Source organism: Sycon ciliatum, chromosome 1, assembly GCF_964019385.1.
Source record: "Sycon ciliatum chromosome 1, ocSycCili1.1, whole genome shotgun sequence".
NCBI classification, from domain to species: Eukaryota; Metazoa; Porifera; class Calcarea; order Leucosolenida; family Sycettidae; genus Sycon; species Sycon ciliatum.
The window spans coordinates 60,123,071-60,141,827 of record NC_088643.1 but is presented as its reverse complement, the minus strand read 5'-3'; the positions used below and the strand labels follow the sequence as shown (position 1 = coordinate 60,141,827).

Here is an 18,757-nt window from a genome sequence, read left to right as displayed (position 1 = left end):
TGTACCATACTTTCGAGATGGCCGACAACCACAAGCTTATTGGTTCCATGGAGAAGACGAGGCTGCATGATCAGTTTGTGGCGCGGGGAAGTGCATGGTAGCAGGATGCTGCTACTGCTGCTTACGCCGCCGGACATTCTTTTTCTCAGGCTCCGCACCTCTTGCGGCCTTCCATGGTACGTTGAAAGCTGCCGGGCATTTCAGTCAAGTATGAGCGGTGGGATACCTACTTTACCGCTGGGGATGGCCTATCACCTCCTGGGCCACCTCCGCTTATTCATTATTTTGTGGGAACTTGCGGCACATTTTCCGGACAAAAGATCAAACCAGATCAGATGTAGGTGTACTGGGCTACTACTGGCAAGTGTCAACTGGCTGTTCCGCACCAGAGAGCCCGTACACTGTTCGATGGTCCAAAAGTCAAGGTAGTTGTTTAAACTACCTTGGCAAAAGTGTCCTCCATTGGACCATGGTCCACTTCATGTGTTTTCCTCTCCCAGCCACCCGATGCATTAGCAGTTACACATGTCTGTTGTTCTACCCGCTGCTGTGCTATGAGTTGGCTGCTTTCGATCTGCTGCCTCACTTTGGGACCATCTCTTCAGCCTAGCCCTGGCATAACATTATGTCCAACTTGTGACGTTGACCCAGATGTTTGCGGCCGCAGGAAGACTCAGATGTCAGCCGTAGGACTTGGCGTGGCATCACTGTGACGCTATTCTCTCTGCAGGATCGGCTGCCTCTTCAGAGGCACCACCTCATTTCTTTTTCTTTTTTCAATCTCCTCCTAGTCTGGTCACAAGATATCAGTTGTCTGGAACAAGCTCCCTGAGAAGCTATGCGGTGATCGATTGTTGTCATGTATTCTGTTTCTTCCCGGTGGGTTTTGCCTGTAGTTTTTCTTGAGCAGTGTTTCAGCAAATTCTTTTCCCTTGACCCCTTTTTCACTTCCCTTCTACCCCATCCTTTTGGAGAATCCATCAAATAAAGTCTGAAGAATCAGGGAGTCGTAAAATACGGTATTTTACGACTCCCTGGTCTGAATGAATGAAAACCATGTTGCATGCCTAGCGACTGTGCGAGTGTCACGGCCTGTGTGCCTACGTGATCGTGAGTACAGTCAAACCTCGCTTATCCGGTCCTCTTTTATCCGGATCCCTCGCCATCCGGAAGAAAATCGTTGGTTACCGATTTACAGCATACAATGTATGTCATGCACTGAAGCCAGCGACACTAATGATGCACTTTACTTACAATAGTAGCAAAGTATGCTTCACAACACATCGTGTGGCGTCAAAGAAGAAAATTAATGATCATTTTAGTGGATGGCTAATTCTCATTGAATTCAATTTGTATTCAACACGTTCTACCAAGAATACATGTACTCTTGGTACTACTTGTAGTGCATGTACCAGCACGGGTGTTTTGAGATTCGGAACCGTGCCGTGTACAATAACGAGTACATGTACAGGGGGGGGGGGGGGGGGGTACATGTCAAGAATCACGGTCAAGGTCCCTTGTGGTGTGCCCCGTGGGCAGCAGGGACTGCAAAGACTATTACCAAGAGACTCTATATCTTAGTGTTTCGTGTCCTGAATCAGTTAACTACTACTCTCCTTACTGCTGCTGGGAGCGAGTGCAGGAATTGGTACGAGTAGAAGTAGAACGAAGGCAAAAGCAATCAGTAAGGAGAGTAGTAGTTAACTGATTCAGGACACGAAACACTAAGATAATAGAGTTTGAACTGATAGCGCACAGACAAAGGGAGAATGTGATGGCGTGCATTAATAAGGGATACGTCAGAAAAACGAGGCATACTGAACACAATGCGTAGAGCTCTATTACTAAGACGGACTAGACGGTCGTGCAGAGTTACTGACAAGCAGTGAGCAAATGAGTTGCTCCCATACTCGAGTACTGTCTGAATGGAACAAATGTAAAATGCACGCTTTGCAGTTACCGTCATGTGATCTCGGACCTTTCTGAACATGGCTAACTAACTTACTTCCAACTTTCCGCTCTAGTTGCCTAACGTGCTCTCCGAAGGAGAGATGTTCGTCGCCAAGGTATCGAATGTGTGCACTACAATTGTAGGGTTGATTGTGACCTCACACCCAGCTGTAGAGCGACGCTAGCGCGCTAGGGTCAAGGGGCTTGCACTTTGACCTGAACACGACAAGCTGCGTCTTGGAAGGATTCAGCAGTAAGCCTCTGGCCGCCAAGAACTCTTTCACTTTCACAATGTCTTCTGTCAACTCCTTGCACAATTGTTTGACGTTCTTGCCAGCTTTGTACAGGGAGACGTCGTCCGCGTACTGTCGAGCCTTGCAGTGCTGGGGTACAGATGGGAGCTTTCTGACTGACAGATTGAAGAGAGAGGGCCCCAAGACGGAGCCTTGCGGAACCCCCCTGTTGCTGCTATATGTCAGGCCTTGCTGTGTCTTGGTGACCACACGAGGGCCCCAAGACGGAGCCTTGCGGAACCCCCCCCCCTGTTGCTGCTATAATTATGTCAGGCCTTGCTGTGTCTTGGTGACCACACGTTGCTTCCTGTGGGTAAGGTAGCTACAGAACCACTGCAAGGCAGTACCACCGACACCGATCTCCAGAAGTTCACTCAGTATCGGAACTTCATGACTAACTATGTCGAATGCCTTAGACATGTCTAGAAAGGCAGCTACGACATAATCACCATTGTCCAAGGAGAGCATCCAGTCGTTGATCACGGGAGTGAGCAAGTCCTCGCAGGAGTGGCCTCTGCGGTAGGCAAATTGCTCAGCAGGTAGGGGTAACAGTGGTGGTGGTGCATTATAGATATAGTACATTAGTTGGTCGTGTACAATATGTTCCAGTAGCTTAGACATGTGGGACAGGAGTGATATTGGTCTATAGTTTGATGGGATTAAAAAATATCGATCCCTTGCATAAACATGTGTATGTTCGTTTTGAGGGGGGAGGGAGGGGGTCTAGGGAGAAATGAACAAATATCGTCTTGAAAAAAACATCGATATTTACGGACGTCCCGGGGTTACCGATAGTTTTTGCAAAACGAAAAGTATTAGTATTTTTCAGCACCCATCCACCCACCTACCTTTTCTGCAGGTAAAACGAATTCCAATAAAATATTGATGTCAATTTTCGACACCCAGAAGTAACTGGGCATTCTCCATCTGCATTCAATAATTATTTTCAAAACGAAACTCCTTCAAACCCACCCACCCCCAAACGAAAACTTTTCGTTTTGAAAATACTATTGGTAACCTTCGACGGCCCCTAACTCAAGGCTGTAGCCTTGACTTTTTTTTCTATGCCTCTTGAAGAGTCTTGTACGGGCAAAACTTAAAGACAATCAATTATTATTATTATTACACAAGAGAGAGTTTGGAAGCTTTGTCACAACTCCGAGTTTCACGTATCTCTACGATCATCAGGCAACTGATGGATCCAAAACGGGCAGCCAGAACATAAGGGGGAGCAAGGTGGGAAATTCCGAGGGGTGTCATAGGCGACGCGTATCATAGCGCAAGAGTCAGGTGCAGGCGTGAAGTTGCCAAGTCTTCAGACTTGGGGCTATGCAGCAGTAGTTCCGGCATGAATGATATAGAATAGAGCTGGGGACAAATGCCAAATCCACACATGCCCACACCACTACAAAAACATACACCCACACTCTCTCCCTTTTCTCACATACACATACACTCACACGCGCGTCCGCACACATTCTCTAAATCTCTCTCTCTCTCTCTCACACACACACACACATTCATTCTCTATATCTCACACATGCACAGGCACACACACACATTCATTCTCTATATCTCACACACACACACGCATTCTCCAAATCTCACACACACATTCTCTAAATCTTACATACACACACACACATTCTCCAAATCTCACACAAACATTCTGTCTCTCTCTCTCTCTCCCTCTCTCTCTCACACACACACACACACACACGGCCACAATGCTCATCCTTTCATTCACACACCTACCGCACACATACTTGCACCCGCACTTATCCAATCACCCACACGCACTCTCTTTCTCACGAATGCCCACAAACACACACACACACACACACATGCGCGCTCACACTCACACACACACACACACACACACACACACACACACACACACACACACACACACACTTGGCAGCGGGACTACCAGCTAGATTCACTTGACCTTGCGCGCAAAGTTACAGAGGTAGAACTTGTTTTCATGACGACACTTGGACACAAGCTCTGACCTCTTGTTGAGGGAGCGGGTCTTGTCGGCCCAGGCAATCTCCAGCTTCTCGGCCAGACACAGGTTGCAGCGCTTCGAGATGTTAGAGTATGGTGCGGCTCTCCTCACTATTATTATTATTATTAATTCAACATCTCCTGGGGGGGGGGGGGGGGGGGGGGGAGTCCTGGCTCGTCAGAAGACTGCCAATATATATGAGAAGTCGGGTGATAGCCAACCACGGCGAACTGAATAATAAGGAGAGAAACAAAGAGAGTACTGCAAGGGGAGGCATGACGAAAATGGTGAGATTATTTAGGACGAAGAAGCTGAAGCTTGAACTCCTTAACCTCTAAAAATTACACATAACGTGAGATTTGCACCGCGTTTTGAAAAAGGGCAAAAAACGTGTAACTTAATCTCTCTAAGGGGTCGTCCGTATTTTTCGAAAAATTAAAAAATCCGTCCTCAGGCAAAAAGGGGGTGCACCGGTGGGTGGTCAAGAGTGCTGGCGGAATTTAATTTTTTGATTTTTCGTACTTTTTTTTTTTTTTTTTTTTTTTTTTTTCGCCAGTGACTTTCATACACTTGTTGCACTGATACAAGTATATAGCTGACTGTGTATACTGTACTGTAGACGTACAATTTTTTTGTAGTGTAGGATCGATTGTCGCAAACACCAGTATCTACTATGATACATGACTTTTCATGTAGTTGTAGGACGGTGCATGCATGGCCGTGACGTCGGTAGACCTACTACTCACTGTACTTAGCTATGCTGTAGTACTAACACAGGTGCAGTCAGAAAACGTGGGGTCAGGAGTTCTTATTTTCGAGCTGGGCATCGGTAAAAATCAAAAAATTAATGGGAAAAATTGGGGGGTGGATGGGTGGGTCAGAGACAATTTTGCACGAGGACGGATTTTTTAATTTTTCGAAAATTACGGACGACCCCTAATGAGTTCAATTTCCTCATGAAACGTGACCAGTTGCCACTTTAATTTCACCATACACCCTCTAGCCCTCTCGCTTAGGATGAGCTTTCTTTTTTATGGCAGCTTAAGCGAAGGCTATATACCTGCTTTATGCAGGTTGATGTCAACGCGAACAAGCAAAATAATAAATAATAATAATAATACACCTAGGTTTATGTTGCCACGGTCGCACAGCCTTGCCATGGCTATGCTCACGAGGTTGACTTTCACTTTGTGTAGGTCATAAACTACATGTTCGAACAGCGCCCGTCCTTGGATAGAGTCGATATCTTTTTCTGCAAAGACGAGACGAACAGGGCCCAAACCCCCTCCCCCCCCCCCCAAACGAACGAATATCTTCTCTAAAAAAACATCGATATTTGTGGACGACCCCTTAGGCCTTTAGGAGCGGTTCAGGGTATAGTTTCCAGAAATCGCAAAGAACCCAAATTTACCTCGGATGACAAGCTGCGCATGACGTAATGTAGGAATTTCGCCGAGCGCTGGGTCCGGGTCTATGCCCGTTGCACACTCTTCGGGGTTATGAACTCTTGGTCATATGTGGCACACAGTTTGACCTTTGACCCCACACTGTTTGCGTTGTTTTGTGCCACATATGAGTGCATAATTATGTACACGTAGATCTACGTGGTTGCCATGAACGTTCATACCGGTACCGCTGTACCGGTACGGTAATCATCATTTGGGCACCGCGAGATATGCGCTAGTGTGAGAGTTCTGCGGTCCGGAGTCGCTAGTCGTACGGATTATTACCATACATATGCAGCGAGTTCATCCAAAAAGAGAAGTTTTTGGGCAATACAACCACTGCCAATCAGTACCAGCAAGAGTCCATAACCCATGGACTCTTGGTACCAGGGCTAGGAAGTCGTAAAAAAGTATTTTACGACTAAAAAAGTATAATTATTACGACTCCCTGATCAGCACAATCAGTTGGTTTCGTACGGTTGTACAGTGCAGGGTGTACTACACTCGCACAGCGCACTGCACTGCACGTAGATCTACTGGCGACGTGGCGAGTCGAGTTGGGGTACCCCCGGGTGTACGGTATACCATTGTATACGGTTAGCTTCGCGGGAAGTACACGAATTGCCAAACGGAATGGATTTCAGGCAGAACCGCCACAGATCGTTTTTTCCAGCCAGCGCAGTCTTGGCCGGGTACGCAGGTAGGATCACACTTCACTGCATGACTGGTGTGTTTTCTAACTGCCGCCCTGCTTCTTGTGTAGTTGTGCTCGAAATCCCTTCGTCTCACTTTATGAGGCAAGGGAACTCACCTTTCCATCTCCTAAGACACGGCCTTTCCACCAACGAGCCAGTCTTGAACGGAAAGCCGGAGAACCATGGCGTGGTTTCACTTGACTTTCATCAGCTTCCTATGTGTTGTAAGCTTGGTCAGATGTCAGTCTCAATCCTGCACTCGCCCCGCTTTTCCGGATACAAGTAATGTGAGGACATTCCTTGATGGAACAGCCAGTGGTAGCAAAGATCACCTCCGCTATGTGGCAAGTCTCTTCCAGCAGATGAGTAGTGCACAAGCAAACTGCTCGGCCGATGCCAGCAGGACACGATCTACCTTCACCACCATTCCTAACCGTGTGTTTGCTGATGGTCTTCAAAGCAGAGTTTTTGAACAGCAGGAAGTGTTCTCCGTCAGTAACGCACAGCTCCTCAACAATTTACTTTTGTCTGCTCCGCCAACTGTCAACACTGCTAGGTCAGCTAAACAATCTTACTGCTTTGCTGAGAGTAGTGGCCAATGTACTGATTGCAACATCTGGCAAAACGACTTGTACTTCAATTCTCATCTGAGAGTTACGCTGGAATCTAGACCTGATGCAACTGCAGTTGGTACCTGCTTCAAAACAGGGCCAACTACCATGGACTGCCGAGAGGCAACAGCTGTTGCGTCCAAGAACATATCTATCAGCCGCCAGTCAAGTGTGAACACTGGTTCATGCAGTGAATCATGGAAGTGGCAAAAGCCATTGGACATCTTCAATGCTCAACAAGCAAACGGTAGCTTTAGCAAGTCAAGCATGACAAATATAGTCAGTGATGTTTATCAACGTAATCAAACCGTGTATTATGTGACCCGAAACACCTCTGCGTGGAGCAATGTTATCTCTCAGTGTTATGAGGACGGTAGGACTGAATGGGTCCATATCCACACTGTTCCTGTTATAGCGAATTGCACAAAACGTCTTGCATCTGCTCAGCTTTGCACCACAGCTGAGGTGGGCAAACTTGTGATGGTGGGCTCCTCTTGGACAGCCTTTTCTCTACGCACAGCATACAACTTGACACAGTGTCCAGCTAGCAGCAGTGGGCCTCAAAATGATGTGTTCATTGGATCAGCGGCATGCGGCCAGGCTAATGTTGCTGGTAATGTGACCGAGTTGTTGCAGTGTGTGAACCGTCCCAGTGGATTCCAGCCAAACAGTTATGCCTGTAGTTGTCCTGGTGCCAGGCATCTGGTTGATTCGCAAGAGTCGAATACGGTTGTTTTGTCTGGACAACGAGTCTCCTACCTTGGCAGTCACATAGCGTCGCGCGTCGGATCTGATGTGAAGCAGATCAGTGTCAGCACATGCCGGGCATGTCAGCCCGGCTGCCGTAGCTGTAGCGATGACTCCGCATGCCTGCGCCATGAGGATCAGGGACTGCGTGTCCCCATTCTCATCATCAACGTGATTGCGTTGGTTGTCATCCTGGTCTTGGCCGTCTCCATTCACGGCTCTCTGCAATCCTCTATCATCCAATCGGCTGCACCATCTTACCTGATGACTATTCTGGCCGGCGGCATATTCGCTAGCCTTGAATCGTTTGTCCTGTTTCCTCGTCTCAATAGCGCCGTCTGCGCAATCCAGCCCTGGCCCCGTCACCTTGCTTTCATCGTCATGTTTGGCTTCCTGTTCGGCAAGGTCTGGCGCGTGCAGATCCTGGCCAGGTTGCCCCCGGGTCGAATCCAAATCACTGCTCTCGATGCCAGCATTCATCGCTTTGTGGCATTCCTGATCGGCGTGGTGTGTCTGTATCTGACCCTCTGGTCTGCCATTGCACAGTCTACTATTGAGATTGTGTACGATGATCTGGACAAGAGTTACACGAGGTGCTCGGTGGACTACTGGCGCTACATCATTCATGGAGGTGAGTTTGAACGCGGGCATTGTTTTCTCCGCTTGTCAAACTATTGAAGAACCATATTTTCCTGAGTGTGAGGCGTACTTTAAACACCAGTCACGGCAGTAATCACTCTAAAATATTCAGTGCAGGTTATACTATGACAGTAAAATTAATGGTGATGAACAGGGTAGATGCCTGTATTTCGTGGCAAAAAAATATCCGGGTGCAGCTTCTAATCCAGTGCAGCGTATCTCTGGAAATTACGGTAGGCTGCGCCGCCAGAGGTCCCATCTCCCGGGAATGCATTGACGCGAGTGTCCTGTAGATAACGCCATGCAGTGGGCTTGAGAATATCAAGAGTACATAACACCCAAGAGTGTGCAACTCCGCTATAAGGCCACACGTTTTTATTTCTATGTTTCTCGTCACCCGCGCGCATACGATTCAGGAGTCTGGAAGAAAAAAAGAGAGAAAAAAACTGTGCTGCGCTGACTGTGCATGTGGCCGTGGGGACCAGCACACTCATGCACATGTACATAATGTGGCCTGGCCTGCGCAACACATGATGCGAGGTCACCATTTTTTTTGTGCGCAATCTAGCTGCACGGGCGCGTGCGCAGGGGGGGGGTCCCGTTGCCCGGAAACCCCCCAAATGTTCCAAACGAGCAACGTTTTTGGGCATTTTTGGTAGGGCGCATGATCGATCTGGCAAGAATGCAAAACTTCAAAAGATCGTAACTCAGTCACATCTCGCTCAAATCCAACGATCCAAATATCCAAGTCGAATAGAAAATTCTCAGCTGTCGGTTTAAATAATTTGCGAAGCACTGCGAGCAATGTATCGTGAGATAAATCATTCGTAAGTTGAGCCGCGATCTCGGCAATTTCAAAAGCGCGCAGTGCGACTGTGAGATTTTCTCCTCGCTGATTTGCTCAAATTTGCAGGGGCTTCACTTGTGAGATTTTCAAGAGTACACAGCAAAAAATCGAAACTCTGCGATCAAGAAAAACGAAATCGCTGGAGCAGGATGCGTTTGAGCCTGTTTGGGGCATTTTTCGCACCGTCGCTGCACTCTACCGAGTATAGCGCTGGATATGTACATGACTGTACTGCGTCCTATCATGGTCGGCCTCATTCTCTCCCTGGTACCTTTCCACTTCCAGGAAGCCCAAGATAATGAAGATTGAGTGAGTAGAACTGAAGTTATGATCCAAACAACACGAAAAATGCATAATTTTGAAAAAATCCTAGGGCTCTTTAGAAAGGGTTAAAACTTAAAACTCATTATTTGGGATTCGGTTGGAACCCCCCCTAGAGGTGACACTGCGTACGTGCCTGCTGCACATGCACAGATTGTGACAGAAGCTCCTACCACATACTACAGTCCATTTCAAAACTATAGACTTGTACCTAGGCAAAAACTGTTATGCCAGCATCTATACCACATAAAATCTGTGATCACTTTGTGCATAAATTTTTCCAAATTGGGCGTCTGTTATCCAATCCTTTAGAAACTATATGAGAGTAATTGTGGAGCGATCCTGAGCAATATTCCGAAAACTATTCTCAAAAAGTTCCAGCCAAATTTGAAATATTTCAAAAACCCTACGCGTCTATAGTTTTGAAATGCACTGTAGTTGCTAACTATGGATGCTATTTTGCATGGTGTATTGGTGGATTTTAGTGTGAACAAAGGTCTAATAAACTTTATTTTTATTTTTCGGTCATTTTTATTTTTTCCACCTCTCGCATACGTTTTTAGATTTTCAGGTGACGAGAAACATAGAAATAAAACGTGTGGCCTAAGTACTGTCCTGACAGCGTTTCAAGTTTACGTCATTTTTATGATGCAATCGCCGATATGAAACTTATTATCAGACATGTCCAGGACCAGAGGAGGACAAATCCTCATTTGATCGCGTGCAAGCATCCTAAATCACTGTACAAAGTAGAAGTGCAAGACAGTGTTGCCAACTGCCAGTGTTTGTCTGTATTTTACAAGGATTTGAATTACTGTCCGCAGCTCGGAATTGGCAAACATTTCCCCAGAATGGAAACTTATTCTATACTGCGGAATTTGAGAAATTAGTGGTCGAATCATGTCCAAAACACTGTAAGCTGCAAAGCAACTAAGCCTACTGTAAAAGCCATTATTCTAACGAGGCGCATATAATAATAACGATTTCCCAAAATTGACTAGTTTACGTGTACCAAAGGTAGCCAGGTAACGATTTTCACTCATTCTCAACGCTCAATAGGACAGTATATGTGTCGATTTCTGTATAACGATTTCTATTTTAACGACAGATTTCTCCTAGTTAATTCATTAGAGTTAGCACTTCGTTATATATATATATATATATATACTCAATCTATATATATATATATACTCAATCTGCGGACAGAACTGTTTCGTCCTTTGTGGACTCATCAGCGCAGCACAGAGGAAATGAGGCCGAACCTGATAGCAATGGAAATAAAAATTTCCAATCAGGCCCGAACGTACCTTGCCAGAGTGCTCAAACTGACAAGTCAGTGAGCTCTGCATAACGCAAACAGCAAAGGCACTACCCCACGCAAGAGTGCTCAACTGCTACAAGAGCAGGAGCAAAATACTCAATCTGCGGACAGAACTGTTTCGTCCTTTGTGGACTCGTCAGCGCAGCACAGAGGAAATGAGCCCGAACCTGATAGCAATGGAAATAAAAATTTCCAATCAGGCCCGAACGTACCTTGCCAGAGTGCTCAAACTGACAAGTCAGTGAGCTCTGCATAACGCAAACAGCAAAGGCACTACCCCACGCAAGAGTGCTCAACTGCTACAAGAGCAGGAGCGAAATACTCAATCTGCGGACAGAACTGTTTCGTCCTTTGTGGACTCGTCAGCGCAGCACAGAGGAAATGAGGCCGAACCTGATAGCAATGGAAACGAGAGAGCTTGGAAGCTCAGGGCCCTACGCTATGCTTTCTTGCCTTGATGACCTAGACAAAAAGCATAGGGATGTTATAAATTCTTTAAAAAATTCCTTTTTTTTTTAGACATAACCTGGGATTCGAACCCGCACTATCGCGCGCCCTGCATTCATCCCCCGATGCACTTCGCATACATACTAATTCTTCCAAGTTGTTTCACATTGTGATCTTGCATTTGAAAGCCCTATTTGAGTTATATGCATTGTGGCCAGCAGTCTTTGATGGCACGGTACGGTAGGGGATAGGGACGGGACAGGAACGATCGAGGGTAATACGACACCGTCTCCCGTACCGTACCGTACCATCAAACACAGCTGGCCACATACAGCTTCCCGCAATATTCAAATAGGGCTTTCAAACGCAAGATAATAACGTAACGCAACTTGGAAGAATGGGTATGAATGCGAAGTGTATGGGGGAATGCATGTAGGGCGATAGTGCGGGTTCGAATCCCAGGATATGCCTGAAAAAAAGGAGAATTGAAAAATTTATAACATCCTATGCTTTTTTGCCGTCAGATACGGATAGCGCCAGGCGTGACACAAACAAACACACAAACAAACACCAAATTAAAGCTGTGTGGACCCTGGCTAGCGCCAGACGTTACTGAAGTAACGTCTTCTGCATAGCTACGGGAATAAAAATTTCCAATCAGGCCCGAACGTACCTTGCCAGAGTGCTCAAACTGACAAGTCAGTGAGCTCTGCATAACGCAAACAGCAAAGGCACTACCCCACGCAAGAGTGCTCAACTGCTACAAGAGCAGGAGCGAAATACTCAATCTGCGGACAGAACTGTTTCGTCCTTTGTGGACTCGTCAGCGCAGCACAGAGGAAATGAGGCCGAACCTGATAGCAATGGAAATAAAAATTTCCAATCAGGCCCGAACGTACCTTGCCAGAGTGCTCAAACTGACAAGTCAGTGAGCTCTGCATAACGCAAACAGCAAAGGCACTACCCCACGCAAGAGTGCTCAACTGCTACAAGAGCAGGAGCGAAATACTCAATCTGCGGACAGAACTGTTTCGTCCTTTGTGGACTCGTCAGCGCAGCACAGAGGAAATGAGGCCGAACCTGATAGCAATGGAAATAAAAATTTCCAATCAGGCCCGAACGTACCTTGCCAGAGTGCTCAAACTGACAAGTCAGTGAGTTCTGCATAACGCAACACAGCAAAGGCACTACCCCACGCAAGAGTGCTCAACTGCTACAAGAGCAGGAGCGAAATATATGGCTTTTACAGTATATCAATCTTTGCCAGCTGTACACAAGTGCAGAATGTTTTTTCTTGGAGACTGTACCAGGACAAACTACTAGAAATTACAAGTAGTAGAATAGCTCAGTTGTTTTGGAAATATAATTTCAGTTACAGCTGTATGCCTGAATGTTTAGACCGCTCAAGTAAATGCGCGGATCCACGAAAATTTCTGCAAATGACATTGGTCAGAGCCCAAAGAACCAGGGAGTGCTGGGTAACCATGGTAACGCTGGCCAAGAAACACATGTGCTGCATGGACACCCAGTGCAAGCGTCGTAGATTGCTCATGCGCGGAGCAATGCATCATGAAAAAAATGACTTCCAACTTTAAAAAAATCTGTCGGGATAGCATCGCATGCGGGAGTTGCACACTATTGGGGGCTGTGTACGCTTGATAAGATCAAGACCATGTTGCCTTCGCTTGATACACCGGCACCTCTGTCACATTCTGGCAAACGAAATCCTACATTCGTCATTGGGCCAGCGCCCCCAGTGCACTTCAAAATGTAAATACGGTGTACAGAACGTAAACTACAAAGCGATCAAGGGCATCATCATAAGCAGGTCCATGGTCACAGTCATGTCATGGGTGGATGAGCGCTGGTACACACAGAAAGTATTCGGATCCGGCACCCAACTCCGCTGTGTTGTTGTGGTTGTGCTTTTATTTATAGTCATTCCACCTAGCAGGCAAAGGTGCTCTCTCACAGGAAGACGAGAGAAGACAAAAATGACTGGAGGGGGGGGGGAGAGAAAAGGAAAAAGGAGAAAGAACAGGCACAGAAGCTTGAGGAGAGATGCCTGGGGTGCTATCTTGTAGAAACTATGGACCAAGGCTTTGCATATTTCATGTGAATACTTTCAATACAGTGATGCCAAGCACATTCATGTTCATTGCGCACTAACCATTGCTGTTTGGGGGATTTTTGCATGGATTTGCGTATTCGATTTTGGTGGTCCAAATATCAAGGAATACTGTGACAACTGAACTGTATTTCCAAATCAACTACATGTACCAGTAAACAATAGTAGTGCAATACTTTGGAACTACATGTACTGTATATCACCTTATTTTCGGTGTTGTAAAATTTCGGTAAAAGCCAACCCCTGACCTTTCGGTGTAAGGATAAATCTCCGCGCCGGCGCCGCCAGGGCCAAAATGCTCCACATAATATCAAGAGTACATAACCCCCCAGAGTGTGCAACGCCTGATCCAGCTGTGCATAGGGTCTTGGTCGAGCGGAATCGGATCTTTGCGTCATAATACCGTACAAATCTGAGGGGAACCCGGGGAGCCGCGGGTACTCTTGGATCAAAAACAATGGTGCCCTGCCTCGAGACCGGCCTTGCACTGGTGTGGAGTGTACGCATGACATCAGAAGATCCGATTCCGCTCGACCAAGACCCTATGCAGAGCTGGATCGGGGTTGCACACTCTGGGGGGTTATGTACTCTTGATAATATGTATACCGGTACATGTTATGTATGTACAATGTACTACCGGTATACCAGTATACAAGTATTAGTTGATTTTTTAATTTGACAGTGATTTTCATGATTTTTACATATTTTGGTATTTCGGAAAATTTAGGTGTAATGTTAAATTAGGTGTTATACAGTATGTTTGCCCTCTGTATAACAACTGACAAACAATGGCATGGGCATAGCTGCATTGTAGTTCACAGTGTATTGGACACGATTCAACCATCAATTCCCCAAATTTCATCTTACCGCATACATTTCCATTCTGCGAGATATAGCGTACCAGGCTCCTACTGCGTACAGAGCTTGACGTTTTTCGTTAAAGAAATACAGACGTGTATGATAACTAGGGTGTGTCACCTGTGCATTGGCATAATCTTGTGAGACTGGTCTTTGTTTGCTGCAGCGGAGTTCCTCTTTCTGCTGGCGGGCTGCATTGTCACGCAGCTAACCCGGCGCCTTGTCCTGGAGTGGACTGAGTTCAAGTTCCTGCTGGGCGCCTTTGCCAATGCGGCCGTCATCAAAGGTCTGATCGCCGTCTTCTACTTCACCCTGATGCCCAACAAGTACTCTGACTACCTCTACCTGCTGCAGTTCTTTGACAACTTCTTCACCGTCAACCTGTCGCTCATCATCTTGTTTGGCCACAAGGTTAGCTGGCGTGTTAGGAGGAGAATTTGTGTTGTTTTCCTGCTGCTGTGGCGTGCTCTCAACCGAGCTGTTCATACCCTGCAATGCTGCCATATCACCGGGCATGTAGTCGTGATGGCGGTGTGACACTTTTGTTCCTCCCCTCTCCTTTCCGGCTTGTGACAGTCCACCTGCGTGTTTCGTAATTAGGAACTGTCCACCATTATCTGCCCAATTTGGCAATGACAGCTATGTCTAAGGCCACACGTTTTTTATATCTATGTTTCTCGTCACCCGCGCGCATACGATTCAGGAGTCTGGAGGAAAAAAAGGAAAAAAATGTGCTGCACTGACTGTGCATGTGGGGACCAGCACACTCATGCACATGTACATAATGTGGCCTGGCCTGCGCGACACATGATGCGAGGTCACCATTTTATTGTGCGCAATCTAGCTGCACATGCACAGATTGTGACAGAAGCTCCTACCACATACTACCGTTAAAGTCTGTAAATAAGTACCTCCCCGAAAGAAATACCCCCTTCATTCTTTTGGCTCTGTCTGTTGAAGTCAAGTCAAGCCCGATAAACATACTGCCCGAAATAAGTACCGGTACGATGCGCCCATGCAGCACGTAGCATGTACATCTACATGAAAACGATAGTTGCTAACTATGGATGCTATTTTGCATGGTGTATTGGTGGATTTTAGTGTGAACAAAGGTCTAATAAACTTTTTTTTTGGTCATTTTTTCCACCTCTCGCGTACGTTTTTAGATTTTCAGGTGACGAGAAACATAGAAATAAAAACGTGTGGCCTAATGTGTTGAGCGCATCCTGGCGATTTGAAGTATATGAAGTATATCTATTCTTACTGTAATATTTTAGCGCTACTTACACCACAACCATGTCGAATGTTAGGCTGTTCACTGGTTTGGACGGCCACTGCGCACAGGAACACTAGTGAATAGCATTGTGCTGATGATCTCCTCTGCTCATGTTTAGGTGTACATGATTCTGCGTCACAAGGATGATCGTGCAATCGGCCCGACGGTTCCCACCAAATTATCGCGCAAGGAGTCAAGCCAAGACATGACCTCCATGCAGGAGGTGGCACTCCAGCAGATTGCTGAATCTGACCCCAACAATAAGCGTCCAGCCCTCAGCTTTGGCGTGCTTGACATCATGTGCGGCTGTTTCTACGGCTCGCTGAATTCCGTAAGTCATCCCCTTGTTTATAATTGTTTTTATTTTCAATTCAGGGCGGATGGCACTACAACTTCACCGTTATACTCAGTTTGCCATGGTGGCATTGTTATTGTTTCTTCACATTACTTCCCGACTGTATGTCGTGTGTATGTGTGTTGTGCTGAGATACACAACACCTAGTCTTACAGTGGAGATCTACAGTCGTGCACAGGTGGTGGTGCACATACGGGTACTTGGACCGTCCTGAAACATCATATTTACATTATAGCGGAGTGGGTTGTTCTGAATTAATAGGGGGACGGTTTCGGGATACGGTAATGCCCCAATCCCAGTGTGGACGGATGAGAGACGTTCTCACGTGTGTGTACACTCTGAGTTATAGTAGTGTGCTGTATTCAACCGTAGTGTTCGCCGCCCCCGGGGTTGGAAAGTGCTCTGACCATGTGAGCGTGTGTACGTGTACAACTTGGCGCGAGCTGCGACTTCAGTTCCTAGCTGTATGCTGGGTGTATGCCGGGTGCCGTCTCGAAAGTGGAGTACACTGTACTAGTGTCGCAGTACATGTAACTGGGTTACTGGTGTGTGATCAAGGCTGATTCCCCATGTAACTAGGTTAGTAGTGTGTGATCAAGGCTGATTCCCCATGTAACTGGGTTAGTAGTGTGTGATCAAGGCTGATTCCCCATCATATTGGCTACTGTCCTGTGTAAGAAGTTGATGTGCTCTTCATCCACCCTGCAGGAATGGACAAACGACTACTATGGTGCCAAAGAGAAAAGGAAGGGCGCTGGCAGCCAAATGGTTTCCCAGGGCGAAGAGACAATCAGCACACCTGATACAAGTGCAACAACTAATAAAGACAACAACAACAACAGTAGTAAGGAAGGCTCTGATGACAATGGCCTGCCTTATATGGGTGACCCCAACTGAGTTTGGCATAGTGTTTGCCTCGCTTTCAAATTAGACTTCTTATCTTAAAATGTTCTCTTCTTGAGAATTTCCCGCTTGTTGGTCGTTTGCGCTAAGAGTGTGCTTACGGCCATCTTGCCAGCATAGGCATAATGATGGTTTTAATTTATTTTCTCTACTGTGGGATTCTCTCTCTATCTTTCTCTCTCCTCTCCCACATGCTTATTTAGCAATGCTGTCACCCATGCATGTGTACATAGAGTGTCCTTATTTTTTTTCCTAATTGGCCATTTCCCTGGACTTGTGAATCGACAACATAATGTGTTACTGTCCCTGTCCGTGCCCGAGTCTTTCTCATCCCTGTTCCTACTAGTAGGGCAAAGTGTTTGTACATACCGGTAGAGGCTATCATCATGTGCTCTTCACGTCAGGTGTTCTTTTCTTTTTAATTCACACGCAGTCTAGTCTCCCCTAGTTATACTGTGATCGATATTGTACCGGTGCTCACATTTTCTCCTTTTCTGTTGTCTTTCTCGGCATTGTGTTGCGGAGCTTCCTGTGGTCATTCCCTCAGTTCTTCTTTCTCTGTCAATGATTGGAATGGTGCCATGTTTGTTTGTCCTTCTCAAGTACTATGCTTGCATCGTTGAGCTAGAGCTGCACAATGTAGTTTTGTCGTAATCATTATGCAGCTCCAACTGTTTGTGCTTGCGCATACGAGCATGATGATTGTGTTGTTTGTGCGATGGTCTTCGCTCTGGTTGTACAAATAGTTATTTTGCTTCGGCTGTGCTTATGATCACATTATTAATCTTTTTTATTCTTATTTTGTTTTGGTCTCGAACGGCCTGTTTCATGGGCAAAATAGACTCAACCGATGTGAAAAATAAAGGTCCACCCTTCGTCGACAGGCCAATCAGCTGCAGAATACATGCACTAACACTGGTTGTGAAAGCAGCGCATGTACTCGTGTGCACCTATCTACCCTTGTGCTCAGTGAAATCCCATCCAGCGTGTCTATTTGGCTGTCCCCCATGAATTCCGCGGATTGCAGAATCCAGTGGTGTCCGCAGAATTCAGAAAATCCCGCGGAATATTGCAGAAAAGAGAGAAAAACTGCTTTTTCTGGAGACTTTTGATGTATTCACAGCCAAACCAACCCGCTTGTGACTTTCAAAATCAACTCGCAGGGTACATTTTGGAGCTTTCAATTTTTTAGACCAGGATTTCGCATAATTTCGGTTCACAATTTGTAGGGACAACAAACTTCGGTGGTGTTGCGGAAATTCAATCTGTTTTTACGCTCATTTCCCTTGCAGAATTTGGAAGGATTTGCAGAATTTACTGTTTTCAGCCGCAGAATTCTGCACGGAATTTCTGATATTCTGCCGCGGAATTCACGGGGGACAGATTTGGCGCCCTCAACTAGAAGTGGCACAAAATCCATCTCAAATGCGGCTGAATGTACACATGTACGAATATAATGATGTAATCGGAACTTAAGGGTGAAACAACTGAGTCGATAGAAGGAAAACCCTTATCAACTCGCATTATGTTTAAAAATTACATGTATAAAAGCCGAGAAGTGCATTTAGGTCTTGCATAAGGAAGGTGCGAAACACATTTAGCATGGGTCTGTTTGAATGTTGAAACCTACAATGTGCTCATAGTGTGCTTCTGTTTGCTTTAATATGCATGGATGTGTGACCATGCATGTGCATGTACGTGTGCGTAAACGTGCTGTGCTTGTGTTCATGTGCGAGGGCAATGTCAGTCGATAACGAGACGATAGGATTGGATCTAGTCGATAAGGAATTTGGGTCAGTCGTTTCACCCCTACTTAAAATAGTCCAGGGCGCCAGCTTTGCACTTCGGGTCGATTTCACCGAGCCACTTTTCTTTTTAACACAATGCCAAAAGTGCCCAGAATGCAGGATTTT

At 46.2% G+C, this 18,757-nt stretch overlaps 1 protein-coding gene across 1 annotated transcript; it reads left to right on the top strand.

The window, feature by feature from the left end:
• Positions 1 to 6,323: 6,323 nt before the first annotated feature.
• LOC135804673 (uncharacterized) lies at positions 6,324 to 17,722 on the top strand. The gene is made up of 4 exons (XM_065318594.1): positions 6,324 to 8,380; positions 14,477 to 14,721; positions 15,705 to 15,917; positions 16,650 to 17,722. The coding sequence occupies exons 1-4, from the start codon at positions 6,574 to 6,576 to the stop codon at positions 16,836 to 16,838; spliced, it is 2,454 nt and encodes an 817-aa protein (XP_065174666.1). The 5' UTR covers positions 6,324 to 6,573; the 3' UTR covers positions 16,839 to 17,722.
• Positions 17,723 to 18,757: the final 1,035 nt, after the last annotated feature.